The sequence below is a fragment of the Argiope bruennichi genome, chromosome 7 (assembly GCF_947563725.1).
Source record: "Argiope bruennichi chromosome 7, qqArgBrue1.1, whole genome shotgun sequence".
Taxonomy (NCBI): Eukaryota; Metazoa; Arthropoda; class Arachnida; order Araneae; family Araneidae; genus Argiope; species Argiope bruennichi.
In genome coordinates this window covers 23,358,912-23,375,946 of record NC_079157.1, presented here as the reverse complement: position 1 = coordinate 23,375,946, position 17,035 = coordinate 23,358,912, and the positions used below count along the sequence as shown (strand labels likewise).

General features: G+C 26.9%; 1 protein-coding gene across 1 annotated transcript in view; it reads right to left on the bottom strand.

Moving 5' to 3' along the window:
- Window positions 1–755: 755 nt before the first annotated feature.
- The window catches only part of LOC129976150 (8-oxo-dGDP phosphatase NUDT18-like), a 50,602-nt gene continuing 34,322 nt past the window's right edge, over window positions 756–17,035 (bottom strand). The window contains exons 2-6 of the mRNA XM_056089577.1: window positions 10,484–10,674; window positions 9,394–9,514; window positions 8,171–8,402; window positions 3,950–4,055; window positions 756–1,287 (exon numbers count right to left, since the gene is read on the bottom strand). Of these exons, the coding sequence (XP_055945552.1) occupies window positions 1,042–1,287; window positions 3,950–4,055; window positions 8,171–8,402; window positions 9,394–9,514; window positions 10,484–10,674 (896 nt within the window). The 3' untranslated portion in view covers window positions 756–1,041. The remainder of the gene's footprint in view (window positions 1,288–3,949; window positions 4,056–8,170; window positions 8,403–9,393; window positions 9,515–10,483; window positions 10,675–17,035) is intronic.

Below are 17,035 nucleotides of genomic sequence, written 5' to 3'. Positions count from 1 at the left end.
TCATAAAATTTCATAAACAGAAATGATTTTCAATATTTCATTCATTTAAATAACGTGTAACTGGTTTAAATAAAATAAAATAAATTGTACTAATACAAAAATTTTAGTTATAAAATTTTTAACAAAAGCGAAAATGATTATCTATTTAATAACTCACTTTAAACAAAAATTAATACAATGACTTTTTTGAAAAATTACATGATTATAAATTTGAGCTAATTTTATGATTTTCACACAAAATCAAAAAATTATTACCAGTAAAAAAAAAAAAAAAAAAAAGGAAAAATATAAAGTCCACTCTTTACATTAAAGACAGCTGCAGTTATTTTTTGGACTAAATTGTATTAAAATTGTAGTTCCAGAAGTGGAGAACAAAGCATAAAGTGGAAAACAATATCTATGCAATTTTTTCTTGTTCAAATTATTAAATAATTTTTTTCTCCAAAACTGACTTTAAATTCAAGCATTAATACGTATCTGAGCAATGTGCATAAACTTTAATTTCACCACAAATTTAATTAACTAGAAGCAGATTTTATTGTAATTCATTTGATAGATAGCATTAAAAAAAAAAGACTTGAATCAGGTTATTTTTTATAAAATGTTACAAATTACATTATTTGATCGCCAAAAAAGAAAATTAAAAAATTATAATAAACCTAGTTTTAGAAAATAGATCTAATAGATAAAAATTATATATATTTTATTGTTCAGAAATGAAACTATTTTGTCTTGCAACCATTAATACTAAATAATGTCTTTCACTATTTCATCACAAAAAAATTATATATATACTATCTGTTTAGAAAGGAAACTAATCTAAACTAAAATGCAATAATACTAAATAATTTCCTGCATGGACAAATGACATATATAAGCTCATGATAAGCAGATGAAATGCATATCACTTTCAAGTAACAAAAATATACACAATCTTAATGACAGAATAAAACTGAGTGATCTTTAAATGCAATAAAAGGACAATCCATGCATCATCTGGAGCAATAATGTCAGCACAATAAAATGTCCTTCTAAAATTCTTTATCTGATCACATTGAGCATGACACACTTATTTTTGTTCAGCCTACCAAGTAATCTGTCACCCAGGTCTTTGCGTATTTCCATCCAAGCATAATTGGCGGAGACGGCAACATCTTCAAGAGCTGATTTGCAAGATATTAGGATGGTCAGACATATACCATCATGTTCTCCTGTTGGCTGGGCTGAATGTTCCACTGACATAATTCCATGTGGTTTATGTGGAGGAGGATTTGAGCCAAAAAGAACCTGAAATATAAATTTACAATTCAGTGTATCAAAAAGTTTCACACAAATGTATAACAGTTGATATTTTGATGAATCATCATAAAAATTCAATACTTTTTTATTAATTATCTTTTATTTAATGAGACAAGATGTTGTATATTTTTAAAATACCACAATGTCATTCTCTACACAGAACTAATCGAAATGTTCTTTTATCACCCTATGGACAGTTTTTTACATATCAATGTAATTGAATCCTTTTAAGTGCAACTTTTGAGTTCATCATTAATCAAACATTGATAATTAATCTGAAAATAAACAACACAGATGATAATTATCTAATGATTACTGGGAGAAAAAAAAAGAAAGGATGTATGATTTTGCACTAAAAAATACTTTGAGACTTTTATTCTCACAGTCTAAAGATTAAAAATTAACCACTGCTTGAATTTGACAATTAAAGAGCAAGTATTAGTTAATATTATTAGTTACCATAAACAGAAGATATGCAATATTTTCAACAGCTCTTAGCCATAAATTTTTGCAAAATAAATTTTCATAGAAATGCAAGAAAGCATGTATTAATGTAGAACAGTTTTACACTTATTTAGGTAGAATGTATTGAAATTAGAACATCTTTAAAACACCATCCATAAAAAACAGTTTTATCCCAATCTAGTTAAAACTGATCTCCAAAACATATTTTCACATAATTTTTTTTAATTCTATTTACATTTGTAAATACTATTCGATTTACATTTTCTTCCTTTTTACTAAAACATATTTTCATACATCTTCCCTAGTACTATGGTGGATTTTAAAATGCATATAATATTAAGTTTAATATAATTTTTTTTTCTGAAATATATTGTGAAAAAGAAAATTGCAACAGTATTTGTTTTTTCTCTTCATAAAAAAGGAAAAATTAAAGAGCTGAATATACCACATTTACAGCTTTATCACATACATAATGACAGGAAAAAAATGTACATAAAATACAAACAAAAATCTAAAAAATTTTCAATCCTAAAACTAAAAACTGAACAAGGAGAAAAAAAAAATCATTTAAAGTTTTTATTTGTCATCACAAATAAAATCTATATTTCTAAAATGCTTAAGATATAGGCTTTGATCCTGGTACAAGAAAACTCTGGTTTGAGTTCGAGCTGGTATAATTAAACTTGCATTTGAATTCACATTAATCTAGAAACTTACATATTATCTTCTACAGAATAAATAAGAAAACTTTTTTTGAAAACTCTAGAATTAATTAATTATTAGAATGAGACACCTCTTGCCCCTTCCCAAAAATTCAAAATAATAAATATACAGAAAACACAAGCTTACATGTATTGTAGCTTATTTTTTATTTACGTACTCTCCATTATCATGGTTTTCTATGAATTTAGTTTTAGAAAATTAAAATTTCCTATTTTAACATGTTATGAAAACAGAATTAAAATAATTACAAGGGTGATTCTGGCTTTATTTCAAAAATCCAGAATAAGTTAATAAGTTCCAACATGATTCAAATAATTTAGGACAAAAAAAAAAAAAAAGCAATCTTCTATAAATTAAACTAATAAAGTGAAAATAAAATTAAAAATTAATGTGTTTTATAGGATGATTTCATACTGTTGTTCAAAATTCAATATGATTAAAAAAATATTTAAATGAATGCATAATATTTCTTTTATCATTCAACTATTAGATGTGGAAGATATGAAAACATAATAAGAAACCTTAAAAATATAGAACATAACATAAAGGATTTAGAATCATGGAACATAAAGGATTTAGAAATTGTTCCAGCTTTTCAATAAATCATCTAAAAAATATTTAATATAAAACATTTCTAAATTGGATTTTAAGCAAGATTTTCTGAATTAAGTATTTCATAGGGGTTTTTTTTTGTTTAATGAGAACAACTACCTAATATCATTTACACTATTAATCTATTTGAATTACATATCTGCATAAATACAAAATTTCAGAAAGGCAGCGTGTTTTTCACAAATCTGAAAATTCTTAATTTTAGAAAATTTTAATTTGAAATTAAGATTTTTCAATTTTGCATTCAAATTTTCCTTAATTTTTTTTAATATAAGAAATGATTATAAAAAATCAGAACAGTTATATCTAGACCCTAATTACGAGTCTATGAGTGGACATTTTAATAATAATGAAATTGGCTGTAAAAAAATGTCAAGTTATTGACAACTAAAATGAAGTACAAATATTCAGATGACATCTTTTCTTGTCATGACATTAATTAAATTTTAATGATCAAATTGAAATCAGCCTCAACAAGTTGTATTATTAGAAATAAGCATTATGCTTCCAATTTTTTTTCTTTTCATTTTGTGTCTTTTACTAAAGTACTGCAGTGCATTAAAATATCAGATGGACAGATCTAAATTTTCTCAAAAGTATGCATTTAAAATACTCTTTGTTCTTAACTTGAAGACATTATTTTTTATGAGTTGTCATATATTTCTATAAATGCCACACACTGAATTTATAAAACATGTGATAATAATCAATGGTAAAGCATAATTATTGTCTGCTAGAAAATATGGTAAATCTAACTGAAGAAGAAAATTTTCAATATTTTTATATTAAATTACTTCAAAATATAGACTTAAGTACATCACATGAAGATTGTTTTCAATTTATTTCTTACCTGTATGTATTTCCTTAAGGTTGAGTGAATGCTTTTAGCTGGATTTATCTCGCAAGTTGGAAAATGTACATTGCCTTTCTCGGATATTAAAACATGGATCCGGTTACTGAAAAATAAAAAAAAGTATATGATATACTATTAAATATTTAAAAGGTATATAAGCACATAAAATAATAAATAATTAACTAATTATGATAATGTAACAATGCCAGCTGTTAGCAAAGTATAAAATTCACATTGCCTCTAAAACTGATGACTTTGCCATTCATGGAGCCTGAGAACTTTATTATATGTAAAAAGACAATTAAATTATTTAACTGGTTCAATAATAATAACACATTTATATGTAGTTTAAACTCATTTTTAATTTTAAAGTTCTTTTGAGAGAATAGAACATAAAATATGTTGGATAAAAATTCATAAAAACAATTCCATATTTTTCTCTCTCATTAAATTGTTGTTGATAGAAAATAAAAATAATACAATTATCATTTTTTAAAAATTCATGCTTTTCCATAAAAAATAAAATGCAAAAATTTTTCTCCTTAAATTATTTTATTAAATGTGAATTTCATAAAATCCTTAAAAGGAAACAAATTATTCTTATGATATAAATTATCATGTGAATTATAGAAATACAATTTACTGTTGTACTAACAGTAACAGTTAGCCAACTATTACTTTTGGTGCAGCTTGGATAAATGGCCCTAGAAACAAAATTATTTTATTAACTTTCTCGTCACATCTGGCTTTACAAAATAAACATTAATTTTTTTTACATGATCTCCTCCCCCCTCTAAAAGATGCCTACATATCTCTATACCCCTTCCCTGTCCCTATTACTACAATATTAATTACAGGACATTATGGATGTGATACTACATATACTTGCTGTGGGATGAATCTTACAAAATTTAATGTGGGTATTCAAGTTAACAGTAGTGGGAGGGGAGGTATGAGTACAGTTATATTCAATAAAGTGGTCCTAATTATGAGTCTATTATATGTAAAATAAACTAATATAATTAAACATTTAATTAAAGCAACAATTTCTAATATTCTGCAAAATACTATTCTATATTCAACAAGGAATTTATTTTATTACTATTTTCACTTGTTTTTCTATATGGGATGTTGAACAGTTATATTGAGTATATGTCTTTGTAACTATACTACTATTGTCTGGAGCCCACATAATTTGCTGGGCCAAGGCATTTTACCAATCTATACTTCTGCTATAGTATTACATCATTGCTCAGTGATAATGCAGTTCATAACTTTCATCATACTGTCAAATTAAACAGTGACCAACTGTAATGTAGTTCTAAGAAGCATGAATGAATGATAAACAGGGGGAAGATGTTAATCACTTTTTATACAGCAGAAGTTTTAACCCTTTATTTACTACCAGGAACTAATAAGTTCTGCCAGTTTCATCATGTGAGGCCCATTGGGACTTTGTCCACTTCTATGAAGTTCGTTCTTCAATTTTTAGATGGCAGCACAAGATTATTTCTATTTGGTTACTAAGATTTCTAGTGAGGTCTATAAAATGACGCAAGCCAAGATGGATATCTAGAAGACAGAAAATTGTCTATGTGTTTGCATATATAAAATACTTATTTATTTTCTATTCTGGTAACTCATAAATCTTTCTTTATTCCATATATTTTAAGGTAAGTACAGCATTATTTGATTAAATTATTGTTTAACTTTAAGTATTTTTTAAATTACCATAAAGATTTCAAATATTACACAATTTCATTCAAATATTACAATTAATGTTGTTATCACAAAAATAGTGTTTTCATAAATTATTATCAGAATTTGGAAGTCGCAAGTTGTTTTCCATGTAATTAATGGTATTGGTGATGACTTTTAATGAAAACTGCCCTCAGGGTATTTACATGCACCTAAATTATATCAAAAAGTTACCACAAATTTAACATAAAAATTTAAACAAAGGGTTAAAGGAACTATTGATTAAGACAGTAGTGACAAACAAGCATCAGAATATTTCTCCAGGTAACAATATCAGATGCTTTGCATCATACTTTTAATTTTAAGAGATTGATGAGTGGAAATAGTAAACCAAAAGAGGAAGAAGAGAGTTATAAATGCACAAGATATCAGTTTTAGCAACAATCTGGGAATTAAATATTAATGCATACTTAACTTTTTAAAGTAAAATATATTGCAGGAGACAAAACAATAATAATAATAATAATGACATGACCAAAAAGTTATTTACACTTGCTAAATCTATGATGTTGAATAGGGTTTAAAAAACAGGTATATTATGTGCTGGATATCACTTATATTTCCCAAGTCATTGAGTTTGATATATCTAAAAGTATACGTAAATAAAGGATTACTGACAATCAGTATTTGTTGCTGTTATTCCCCTTGAGAAAATTAACATATATCAATCTGTCTGGGAAATAAGAGGAACATTTTCAGCTGGAAAACTTGTGGGATTAAAATTTTGCAATGTGACTCATTCAGTATATATATATATATATATATATATATATATATATATATATAAATCACAAAAAAATCCCTAAATAAAAAATACAGAAATCCATCTAAAAGTAAAATTTAACTAATGCTAACAATCAGGTGCTACAATTTCAGATTTTACAGTAAGGAACAAAACAGTTAAGCTACAAAAAAAAAAAAGAAAAAAAAAAAGGAAGAATAATTTCATTCTTTCTAATTCCATGACCACAGGTAATGTGAATTCCTGTGTTTAAACTCAGGATAGTTCTTGATCATGACATCAGAATGTAATCTCTTCCATATGAGTGCCTGATACAAATTGACTTTCATGTCGAAATTTCAACTATGCATTCGAAAATGCCTTAGTTGGAGCTTTGTCACAAAAAGGGTTTTGAGTCAAGAATTCAGGCTCATAAGGTAAAATTAAATGTTTTTTCTTTAAAAAAAAAAGGTACATAAAAAAAAGGTTTCATTTAAAGGTACAACATAAACATTATTTAAACATTTTTAGGAAGCTATGGTACTATTTTATGGTTCATTCAGCATAAATACTTAATGAGTTTTCTTGAGAATATTTACATCATCCAACAAAATTCAAACAACCAACTGCAACTTCTTCGCAAAGCTATCATATAACAATGGTAGGAAGCAAGACACAAATGGGGCACATACCTCTAAAAATTGCATTTTTCGATTCTTTCCTTCTTCTTTCAAATTATTTCTTTTCAAATTATTTTTGAATAAATTTATTTTTCCTTTTTTTAAATGAAATTATTTTTCATTTCTACCTTCATATTCTTATTTCATAAATCAATATATAAATTGAGAAACAGAAGTTAAGAGGAAAGCCATAATGAAATAGAAAGTTTTTATCTTTGAATTAAGTTTTAATCTTTGAATTTTGAAATTATCTTTTAGAGCTAAATATAAGACTGTTAAATGGAGTATAAGAAGAATTTTCCAAAATACTGAAATATCTTATGACAAGCTAAATTAAGAAACTTGTCAAATTATTAAAAAAATTCTAAAAGTTAAATTAATAATTTATTTCATTATTTTTTAATTTAAAATAGATATATCATTAAATTATATCAAAGTGCAATTCACTGCTTCTTCAAAGATTAGATGTAGGTCATTTAAACTGTAAGTAATATTAAGACATTAATTGAAATGCAATGCAAATTGATCTATTTCACATAATAATAAAAAAAAATCTGCGACACCATTTTTCTGCCCAGTGAGTTTTATAGTTTAGAAGAGAGATTTACAGACATCCTTAATGGATGCTAAATGGATACAAAGTCAATAAGCCCTGATTTAGATAACAAAAATGAAGATTTCGAAAATTACAAAAATTATGGCAAACAACTGTATTAGGAGCGGAGTTCTTAGATCCTTCTATAAAATGCTATATCCAGTTGCAAAGACTATTTAAGTGAAGGTGTGCACATAAGTATTAGTTTTACTCTGGTATATTAATCAGGGAATAATGATTCGCTATTGATTTCTGTAAATGCAGATTCCGTATACACTTATGCTGAGTCTCTTACTCCTGTGTTTCATATTTTCAAGTGAAATAAACCATTGCTATACATTATCAAGTTTCATTGGATATCACATCATACATCCACTAAATGATTTTCATAACAATATCAAATATATAAATACCTAAAATAAAAAAAATAAAAAAATTCAAATCAATTCATTAAAATAACTCACTTGGATTTCTTCCTTATAACAACAATCAACCTGAAAAGGAGGTTTTTATGAGGGCACAAAGCAGGTAAAAGTGGACGGTGCCAAGCTTCTGGTTTTTCAGCATAAAACTGTTTGGCTCTTTCTATAAGAGGTAGAATATCACAAGCTCGCAAGCTCAGCTGATTCAAGTCATCAATCCAGCTTGCTTGCAAGGATTCTGCATCGGCTCTAGCGACAGTTTTTAGTACACCACCTACAAAAATAAAAATATCTAAAGTCAAATTTTATCACACAGAAAATAAAAAAACAACAACAAGCCACTAATGAAAAATATTCAATACACTGAAATAAAATAGAGCAAGAACTTATTTATAATTAATGTTTAACACTGAAAAAATGGTTTAATTCCTAAAATAATAAAAAGTACATATATAAATTACATGTGACAAGAATATTAAAATTGAGATAGATGATTTTTTTTTCTGATTTATTCTTCACTGAATTAATATGGAAAAGTAATTAACATAAAAGCTTTCAATTTGCAGATGAAATATATCTGTTAAACATGTTACTATTTTTAATAAATTTAAGCATATTTCATAATTATATAAGTCGAAGGTTCAAGAGAAATTCATTAACAAAAATAAACTACTTTTGTTTATTCTAAATGGCAATGCCAACTTTTCATTTCCTACATTATAAGTTATAATCCTTCATAATCCTTTCAGGGACTGTTGATCTGTTGTTTACTAGCAATTAATTTCTAAGGAATCAAGATTACTGACAGACTTAGGGCCTCAAATAGCACTTTCTTATTTGAATTAACTAAATAATAAATAAATGAATATAGACCCTTTTATGCTTTAAAATTTTCATTTTAAGATAGGGCAATATCTTAATATTAAAAAATAATGAACTGAATCATTTGGGCATAAATTCTTTTTAAAAAATCGCATTAAATGTTATTATCCCCTTAAAAAAAACTATAGAGTCAATCAAATACCAGCTAAAAAAAACAAAAACATTACTTAAAAATTTTAAACAGTACAAAAAGATGAATATCATTAACATCACTGTGAGTTAAAAATTGATAATTTTTAAAGACAATTAATATAAAAAATGTTCTGAAAATTATACAAATATAGTAGTTACAGAAAACATTTAGAGAAGATGGAACTTTAAAATGTATTTAGAATTTTAAAAGATCATAAAAAAGTTGCACATTGTGGATTATATCAACATACCTGTAACTTGTCCAGTAAAAACAAACCTATACCAATGACCTTGAGCACATTCAACAACAAGAAGTGTACTGGGTTCAAATTCTAAACCAGTCTCTTCCAAAACTTCTCTTTTTACAGCATCCTAAAGAATTACTACAATTATCAAATATATTTCTATGCAATAATATACACACAAAACAACGACATTATAAATTATTAAATAAATATTTATGTTAAGGTTCTTTAGAATATCTGATACCCTAAGTGAGTACCATGCATTTTAATACTGTACATACTAAATATGGGATCTTGTATACTATAAAGGAGTATTTCTACGTAGTTTTTTGCTTTAAGTAATTTAATATATATATATATATATATATATATATATATATATATATATATATATATATATATATATAAATAAATTCTGGTACATTAATCTTTATTTTACATGCAATTATATTTTCCTTTTCAAAAATCATGATGAGTATATTTCAATTGGTATAGAATATTTTAAATAGTATTAAATAAAAAAAAAGATTAAATTTATAATGAAAAATTTACTGCTTTTCTTTTTTCTTTTTTTCTTAAGTTTTGTATTTGACATGTGCGTGTGAATTAGTAAATCACTATTTGCTTAGATCCACTTCGAATTCTTAGTTTTGATTTGACTGTTCATGAAGTTTTCCAGTTCATAGAATTCCGGTCCTTCATTGTTATATTTAATATTGTTGTATATTTAAAATGCACTACAAATTATAATTTAAAAAATTTTTTTTAAAAGATCTTAGCTAATGTACATGTGATTTTCTCGTTTAACTTCCACAAGTTAATATGTGACAATTAGATCTAAAATATTTTTAAAAGGTAACAGCCTGTTTAAACGAGTACATCTTTTAGTGTTTTTATAAGTTTTAAATTGTATTACCTCCAAAATTAGAATTATTATTTACTTACTAAAATGTTTAATAAATAACATTAAAATGAGAAAAATAGGATCATTTTTTAAATTAAAAAATTAGCATCATTTTAAGTAATATTACAATAATATGTAAAACAAAATTGACTAAATACTAAAATTTAAAGATTATTTAAAAAAATGACTTACCAGGAGATTTTCACCGGGTTCCACTCTCCCAGCTGGTAAGTACCAAGTACCGGCACATGAGCTTTTGGCTTCTTGCATCATCAACACCTCACTTCTGTCATTGACAAGCACGGCTGCCACGATATAGGAAACAGACTTTTTCACAACGGGTTTGTAATCGGACAAGGAGAGAGTCTCCATCCCCCTCGAAACTATAAGAAATGAAAAGAAAAAGTTTAAAAAAAATCTTCTTAGAAATGAGAAATATTATAATGAATAAGATAACTATTAAAATATTCAAAATAGTTTTTCCACTCTTATAAATGGAAATAAAGCTATGCAGAAAATATATATAAAAAAATGATTCAACAAACAAATTGTTGAGGCTGGTTTGCGATATTATGTCCGTCAAGACGACTGCCATTCTGTTAACAATATCTTAGATCTGATTCGACGTGTTGTCCTCGTCATCTGACCGTGGTTCCAAATTATTAAATCCATTCCAAACTGATCTAGTGTTGCTTTAAAACGCGATATTGATAGAACGAAGTTAAAATCGATTCGATTATCACAGATTATACCAAACGAGAATTTCATGCATGTTGACAAAGTGTGAGGATTATTTGCAGCACTTTTCAGATGTTGTTACTTATGACAGTTAAGCCGAGTTTGCGCAGTAGCTTCTGAGGATAACTCGCGCCCGCTTGCACAATCCCTTTCCACAGGGGAGCTCTTTCACTCACCTCACAGATAGAACACAAGTTAAAGAACACCCATACCCGAACCGGGATTCGAACCCGGGACGCCCAGATCACGGGGTAGACGCGCTACCCCTAGGCCAGGACGCCGACACTTTTCAGATGTTAATATATATATAATATTAAAAGCAAAAAAATAAAACGGAATTGCATGTACTAAAAAATTACATTATAAACAACATTCCTACATTCTAGTCTTACTCCTCTATTCATAATGTTCACTCACAAATAAAAAAAAAACTAATTATTAAAATCGGACTAAAATAAATAATCATTCATTCCGAGAAAAAAATGCAACTCCAAATATAAAAATTACAAAAAAAAAAAAAAAAAAAAAAAAAAAAATACCGCAAGAAAATATAAACAATATCGTCCGATTGGCCATGAAATGAGAATATAATGAATTAGCATATATATACAATTCTAAAATATACAGATATCAACTCATTAACTATTGTAACAATCTGGCATGAATAAATGTGAAATAAAATGAATAAAATGTGAAGTTAACAATTATTTACAGGATGGATAAAATAATGAAAAATTAATCAATTTAAACATAAAAAAATGTCCGAGTTGTATCGCGCCAAAGCTGAAATTGACATTAACATACACATGCATTTTAATTTTTTATAAGTCAAACATCGTTTTCAATAATTTCTTTAGCTGAGGAATTTTTCTTCTTTGATACAAGAGCATATAACTTTAAAGTCTATGCACGTATTCTAAAAAACATACCATGTAAGGAATAAGGAGAGGGAGAAACAACATAAAATTCCATAAGGCAGCTGCCAATAATATATCGAAATATGAAAGAATGTAAGTGTGTGAAAATATTTCATTCAGTAGTATTTGATACATCTATTGTTCAATATAAAGAATAAAAACCGAGAATAGAACGAGATCAAATTAAAACTGGATCGATTATACCTTTAAAGAAGTTATTTATCATATTTATAAGCTCATAAAAAATACGTAGAATTCTTTTTCCGAATCTTTACTGTACATACATTACGGGCACTGCATTGTAATGAGTGCATAATGGCTTTTCACATTTGCAATTTTATTCAGTATTATTAATTTTCATTACGTATAAGTGCATGTTGCTATATCATCGCTATATAAAGTTTAGAAAAATTAGTTATTTTATTCAAAATTCATTCTAACCGCCAGGCATTAAATTTTAAAAAACAATTTCGATTAAAATTCAGAAATGTTTATCCAACCTCATTCTATTTTTTTGCATTGAAGTTAAAGAATATCAAACAATTATTCTAACTAGTAAACATGTATTTCAATTTTTAATTTTTTAAAAATTTCTCTTAAACGGTAAATGATGCACTAGTTTCACAATACAGCAAAAAATGTAGTAAAATTTTCGGAAAAAAAAAATGGGAAAAATGTACTTTTTTTATGCAAATTTTTCTTTCTCTTCAAAAAATGTAGTAAAATTTTCGGAAAAAAAAATGGGCAATATGTACTTTTTTTATGCACATTTTTCTTCCTCTTATAAAAGTTTATTTTAAAAGTAAAACAATAAAAAAAAACTAAATAAAGCAATTCAAACTTTAATTAGAAAATATTTTAACCCTCATTTCCCCAATTTTATAAAACTATGTCATAATCTGTATAAAGCCGTTTTACAGACATATCGATTATATAGTATATATTCTTAAAAATATAAATCCGAAAAAGGTTCCGAATTAATTAAAAAGCTTAAACATAAAGTCCTGTTAATTTTATAAGTACGAACAATATTATCTATAAAAAATTTTCAAGTATATATTGAAAAACACACAAAAAGAAAAAAATGCGTTACAAAAAAAATCAGTTTCTGGCACATTTTTGAAAAAATATGTAAAGATATTTATAATATTTATTTAGTTTAACCGATTTACAGCTGTCAAACATTCTAAAGATGTTTCTATTGAATATTCTAGCTATAAAAACATGTTTTGAAACTTTTCCAAAAAAGCTGTTTTATGTGGTTAAAAAGCAAATTTCTGTCACCTCATTTATCCCTATTTTTGGAGATCCCCCCCCCCCTCCCTCCTATCGTAGAGAAGGAAAAAAAATTCTATTACAAAAAGTAAAAGCAGCAAAATAAAAAAATGCATGTGAAAAGTTTATGATGGATTATCGTCTGCTACGAGAACGAATGCCACGTTTGCTTGTCAAAATATAGCGGATGAACATTAATAAGAAGGAAAGAAAAATAATAATAACATCTGGATAAACAGGAACATTCAATTACGAACTCCACATAATAAAATACAAAATAACAAAGTGTCGCTTACTAAATTGGAAAACATGCGAAGCGGAAATCGCAAAAAATCAAAAGTTGCAGTTAATACGAGTGATTGCAAAAGTAAATCTTTACAGTCCCAGATATGACAAAAGATTTTGATGCTACATAAACTCGAATCAAACAATTAAACAGAAACTTCGCGTGCAATTTAGGACAGTAGTTCTCAGAGATATGGTCCAAGAACGTGTTATTATTTTTTCGCGGTCTGTTAAATATGATACCAATCCAGACTATCTATGGTTGATGAGAATGCATTAGCAGAAAAATAAGGCAGCAGATCATCATATTGGAGGTATTTTTTTTTTCTTCTTTTTTTGTTGCTGTTTATCAAAGCAAATGGTTTTCATAAAAAATAAGGAGGTAAGATGGAAAAAGGGATGAAGTTAAGTGCATTCAAATTGCTCAATATAAGTATATCTTAATGCAGAAGTGGAAAATAATAATTACATTAGATGCACCAGTCTGATCGCTATATATATATATTTAAATTCCTTAATCAGAAAACAAGAAAACCAGTAAGTTATAACATTACCAGAATACTTTATAATAAAATATATTCGAACAAAGTTTCGAAGGAAATAATTTTATTCATTTCTTTTAAGCATTTTAAGAATATTAAAGGGGTAAAGAATGAAAAATGTCCATGATTAAATAGTTAGCAAATGAATTTTGATTTTTGTATAGCTTTCGTATATATGCATTATACAAGAAAATATTGTAACTGTCAAAAAATATCTCAAGAGATTGATGGATTTTCAAATATTAGACCTCTCTGAGACATACTGTTCATTTCAGTATCCCTAGATGCCCACTTTTCAACGATTCTATTTCATTAAGGGGCAAGAGGCAAAGGATGTTCGCATTTCTGGAATTTACTTTATTGTTAAATGTAAACACCCCTTCCTTACATCTTTCCTCTCACCCCTATTTTGTCGAATTAAACCCATCTTAACGCATGCGCAAAAGCGCGGAGGGTTTTAGAATCCGTTGGCAAACCATAAGTGCATGTAAGTATGTATTTGAAATTATGTCTGTTTGTCGGTCTGTATATACGAGAACTAATAAACGTTATGAACTGGAAAATTGCTGTGCGGCTTTTAAAATAAAATTCTATCAAATTTTGTAAAAAATTGAAATTTCAGTCAAATTTTCAATTAAATCGGTCAACGGGAAGTCTGGATATCTTCTGCTTATATCCATATGAACACTATAACTTAAAAACGGTCATAAATAAAAGGCTGGAATTTAGCCTATTGCTTTATCAATAGAAATGCAAATATGTAACGAATTTTAGATCAAATTCATTTAGGACTTGACCATCTGCCCGTCTGTATACTTTACTCAAAAACGATGCAAACACAGAAACCTGGTAAGTGATCTTTTCGCTATAATTCTTGAGCTGTAAAGAAAATGTTGAAAATCCATGCTGGACTTGCTTCTAATTAAATTTTGCAAGCAGAAATGTGCTATAATACATTAATTAATTTTTTTTTTTTTTCAGAATTCTGAGCGTAATATTTTTGGATGATTTTATTCCGCAAAGGGGAGATATGCAGTAAGTAAGAAGAGCACTTTTTCAAAGTTCTTAATAGGCTATTGCTATTCTTTCCTGGTATTGATTTTCATTTTATCTTTAAATTGTGTTATTCTATTTTAACTCGGAACTATTTAACGTTTCTGTATGTTACTTAATTTGCTATCTCACCCCAAATGATTGAAATCAAAATTAAATGGCGCCTGCGCAAAATTACGGAGAATTTCCGTATCTGAAAACGGACAATACACTAAGTTTATGCGAGATTAACGTGATAGCCACATAAAATTAAGAATTTTTATCAAAGTAATGAAGATATCAAATATATCTTGCTCTGGATTTTGAAATTTTCGAAAACATTGCCTTCAGTTTGAACTTTTTGAGCCTGATAGAAATCTTTTCAAAACACACACCTTAATAAACAAGTCTATTGAATTTTAAAAGAATCGCTAAAAAATAAACATAAATAGAACGTAAAATCTTTTTGCGTGCATAAAATTTATTAATGGATTTTCTTAATCTGCAACCAAAACATATGCCATTAAGATTTGATCATCTAACGGTGGGCAACTGATTTTCTTTGTTTCTAATAATAACTTCATCGCAGATGAATTTCACTTCGATTCTCTATTGGTGAATAATCGTCTGAAGTTTCTCAATCATGCGTTGTAAGCCTGATAACGTGGATTTAAAACCCACAAAATAGATAAATCTTAGATAATCGATATGCTTCATGTATCAATAAACAGAATGAAATTTAAATTATTATTATCATTAGCAACTGCTATTGGTGGCCAGCTTGTTCGGCCAGAATTCTGACATTTTAAGTTTTAAAATAATTAATTTGGAACTCGAGTTTTTCTCTCTTTTTTTTTAAATTCACTTTAATATTTTATACGTCTGAAAAAACATGAAGTCAAATGAATCAATTTATAGCAAATTAAAAAGCGTGTATACTAAAAAAATAAAAAAAATGAAAATGAAAATACTACTCAAGAGTTAATAATTGGCAAAAATAAATAAATAAAAGCAATTTAAGTTTTGATGGACAAATTTGAATACCATCATAGCATTTAAAAACATTGTGTATCAAACTGAATTAAAATATTATTAAAACAAGGAGAAAAATAAACGGAAATGAAATTGATAACATTAAAAAAGTATTTTTTTTAAAGTCTTATCATAATAAAAAAAAAATTCAAACTAATTCATCAACAACTGGGACACACTAATTCACGTTTCTCAAGTCTTTTAAAATTTATAATATCAAACAAATGCATTTTAAAATGCAGATTAACGATCTTCACAAAGCATGGAATAAACACAAATTGAACCTGAAATTTGATATGATGATGTACAATTTCTATAATGAATTTTTTTAATTTGTCGTACAAACACTGATATCTCCTCTTCTTAAATTTATCTATTGCGAATAGGGATTGCAATACCGGACCAAAATTTCAATACCGGTATTCGGTATTTTTTAGATCTTAATACCGGGATACCGGTTTTAATACCGGTATTAGAAATTTTTAAAAAAGAAAGAAAACACAGGTGTTTCTTTGTTTTATTTGCCTGTTTTATTAAAGAATGTAAATATCACAAAAAATAATTTGTAACTTATAAATTATAACATTATATAAAGAATCACAAAAAAAAGAACATTTTATTTATTTAAATCACAAAAAAGTGTAAATATCACTATTCAGTCTGTGGTACTATTACAAATTTTTGAAATGTGATCTTAAAAAATATAATGCATTAATTGTACTGTCATTAAGCCTGAAAAGTAATTTTGTGTAAAAATTACCAGCTGCCGAAAACGCTCTTTCGGCATCTACGCTAGTTGGTGGTACTGTTAGCAATGCGTGATATACTTTTTCCAAATATTTACTTCTAAATCCCTCATCTTCAAATAAATCAATTCCTCGTTGGATGGATTTGGATATAGGTGATATCTGTATTGTATTTTG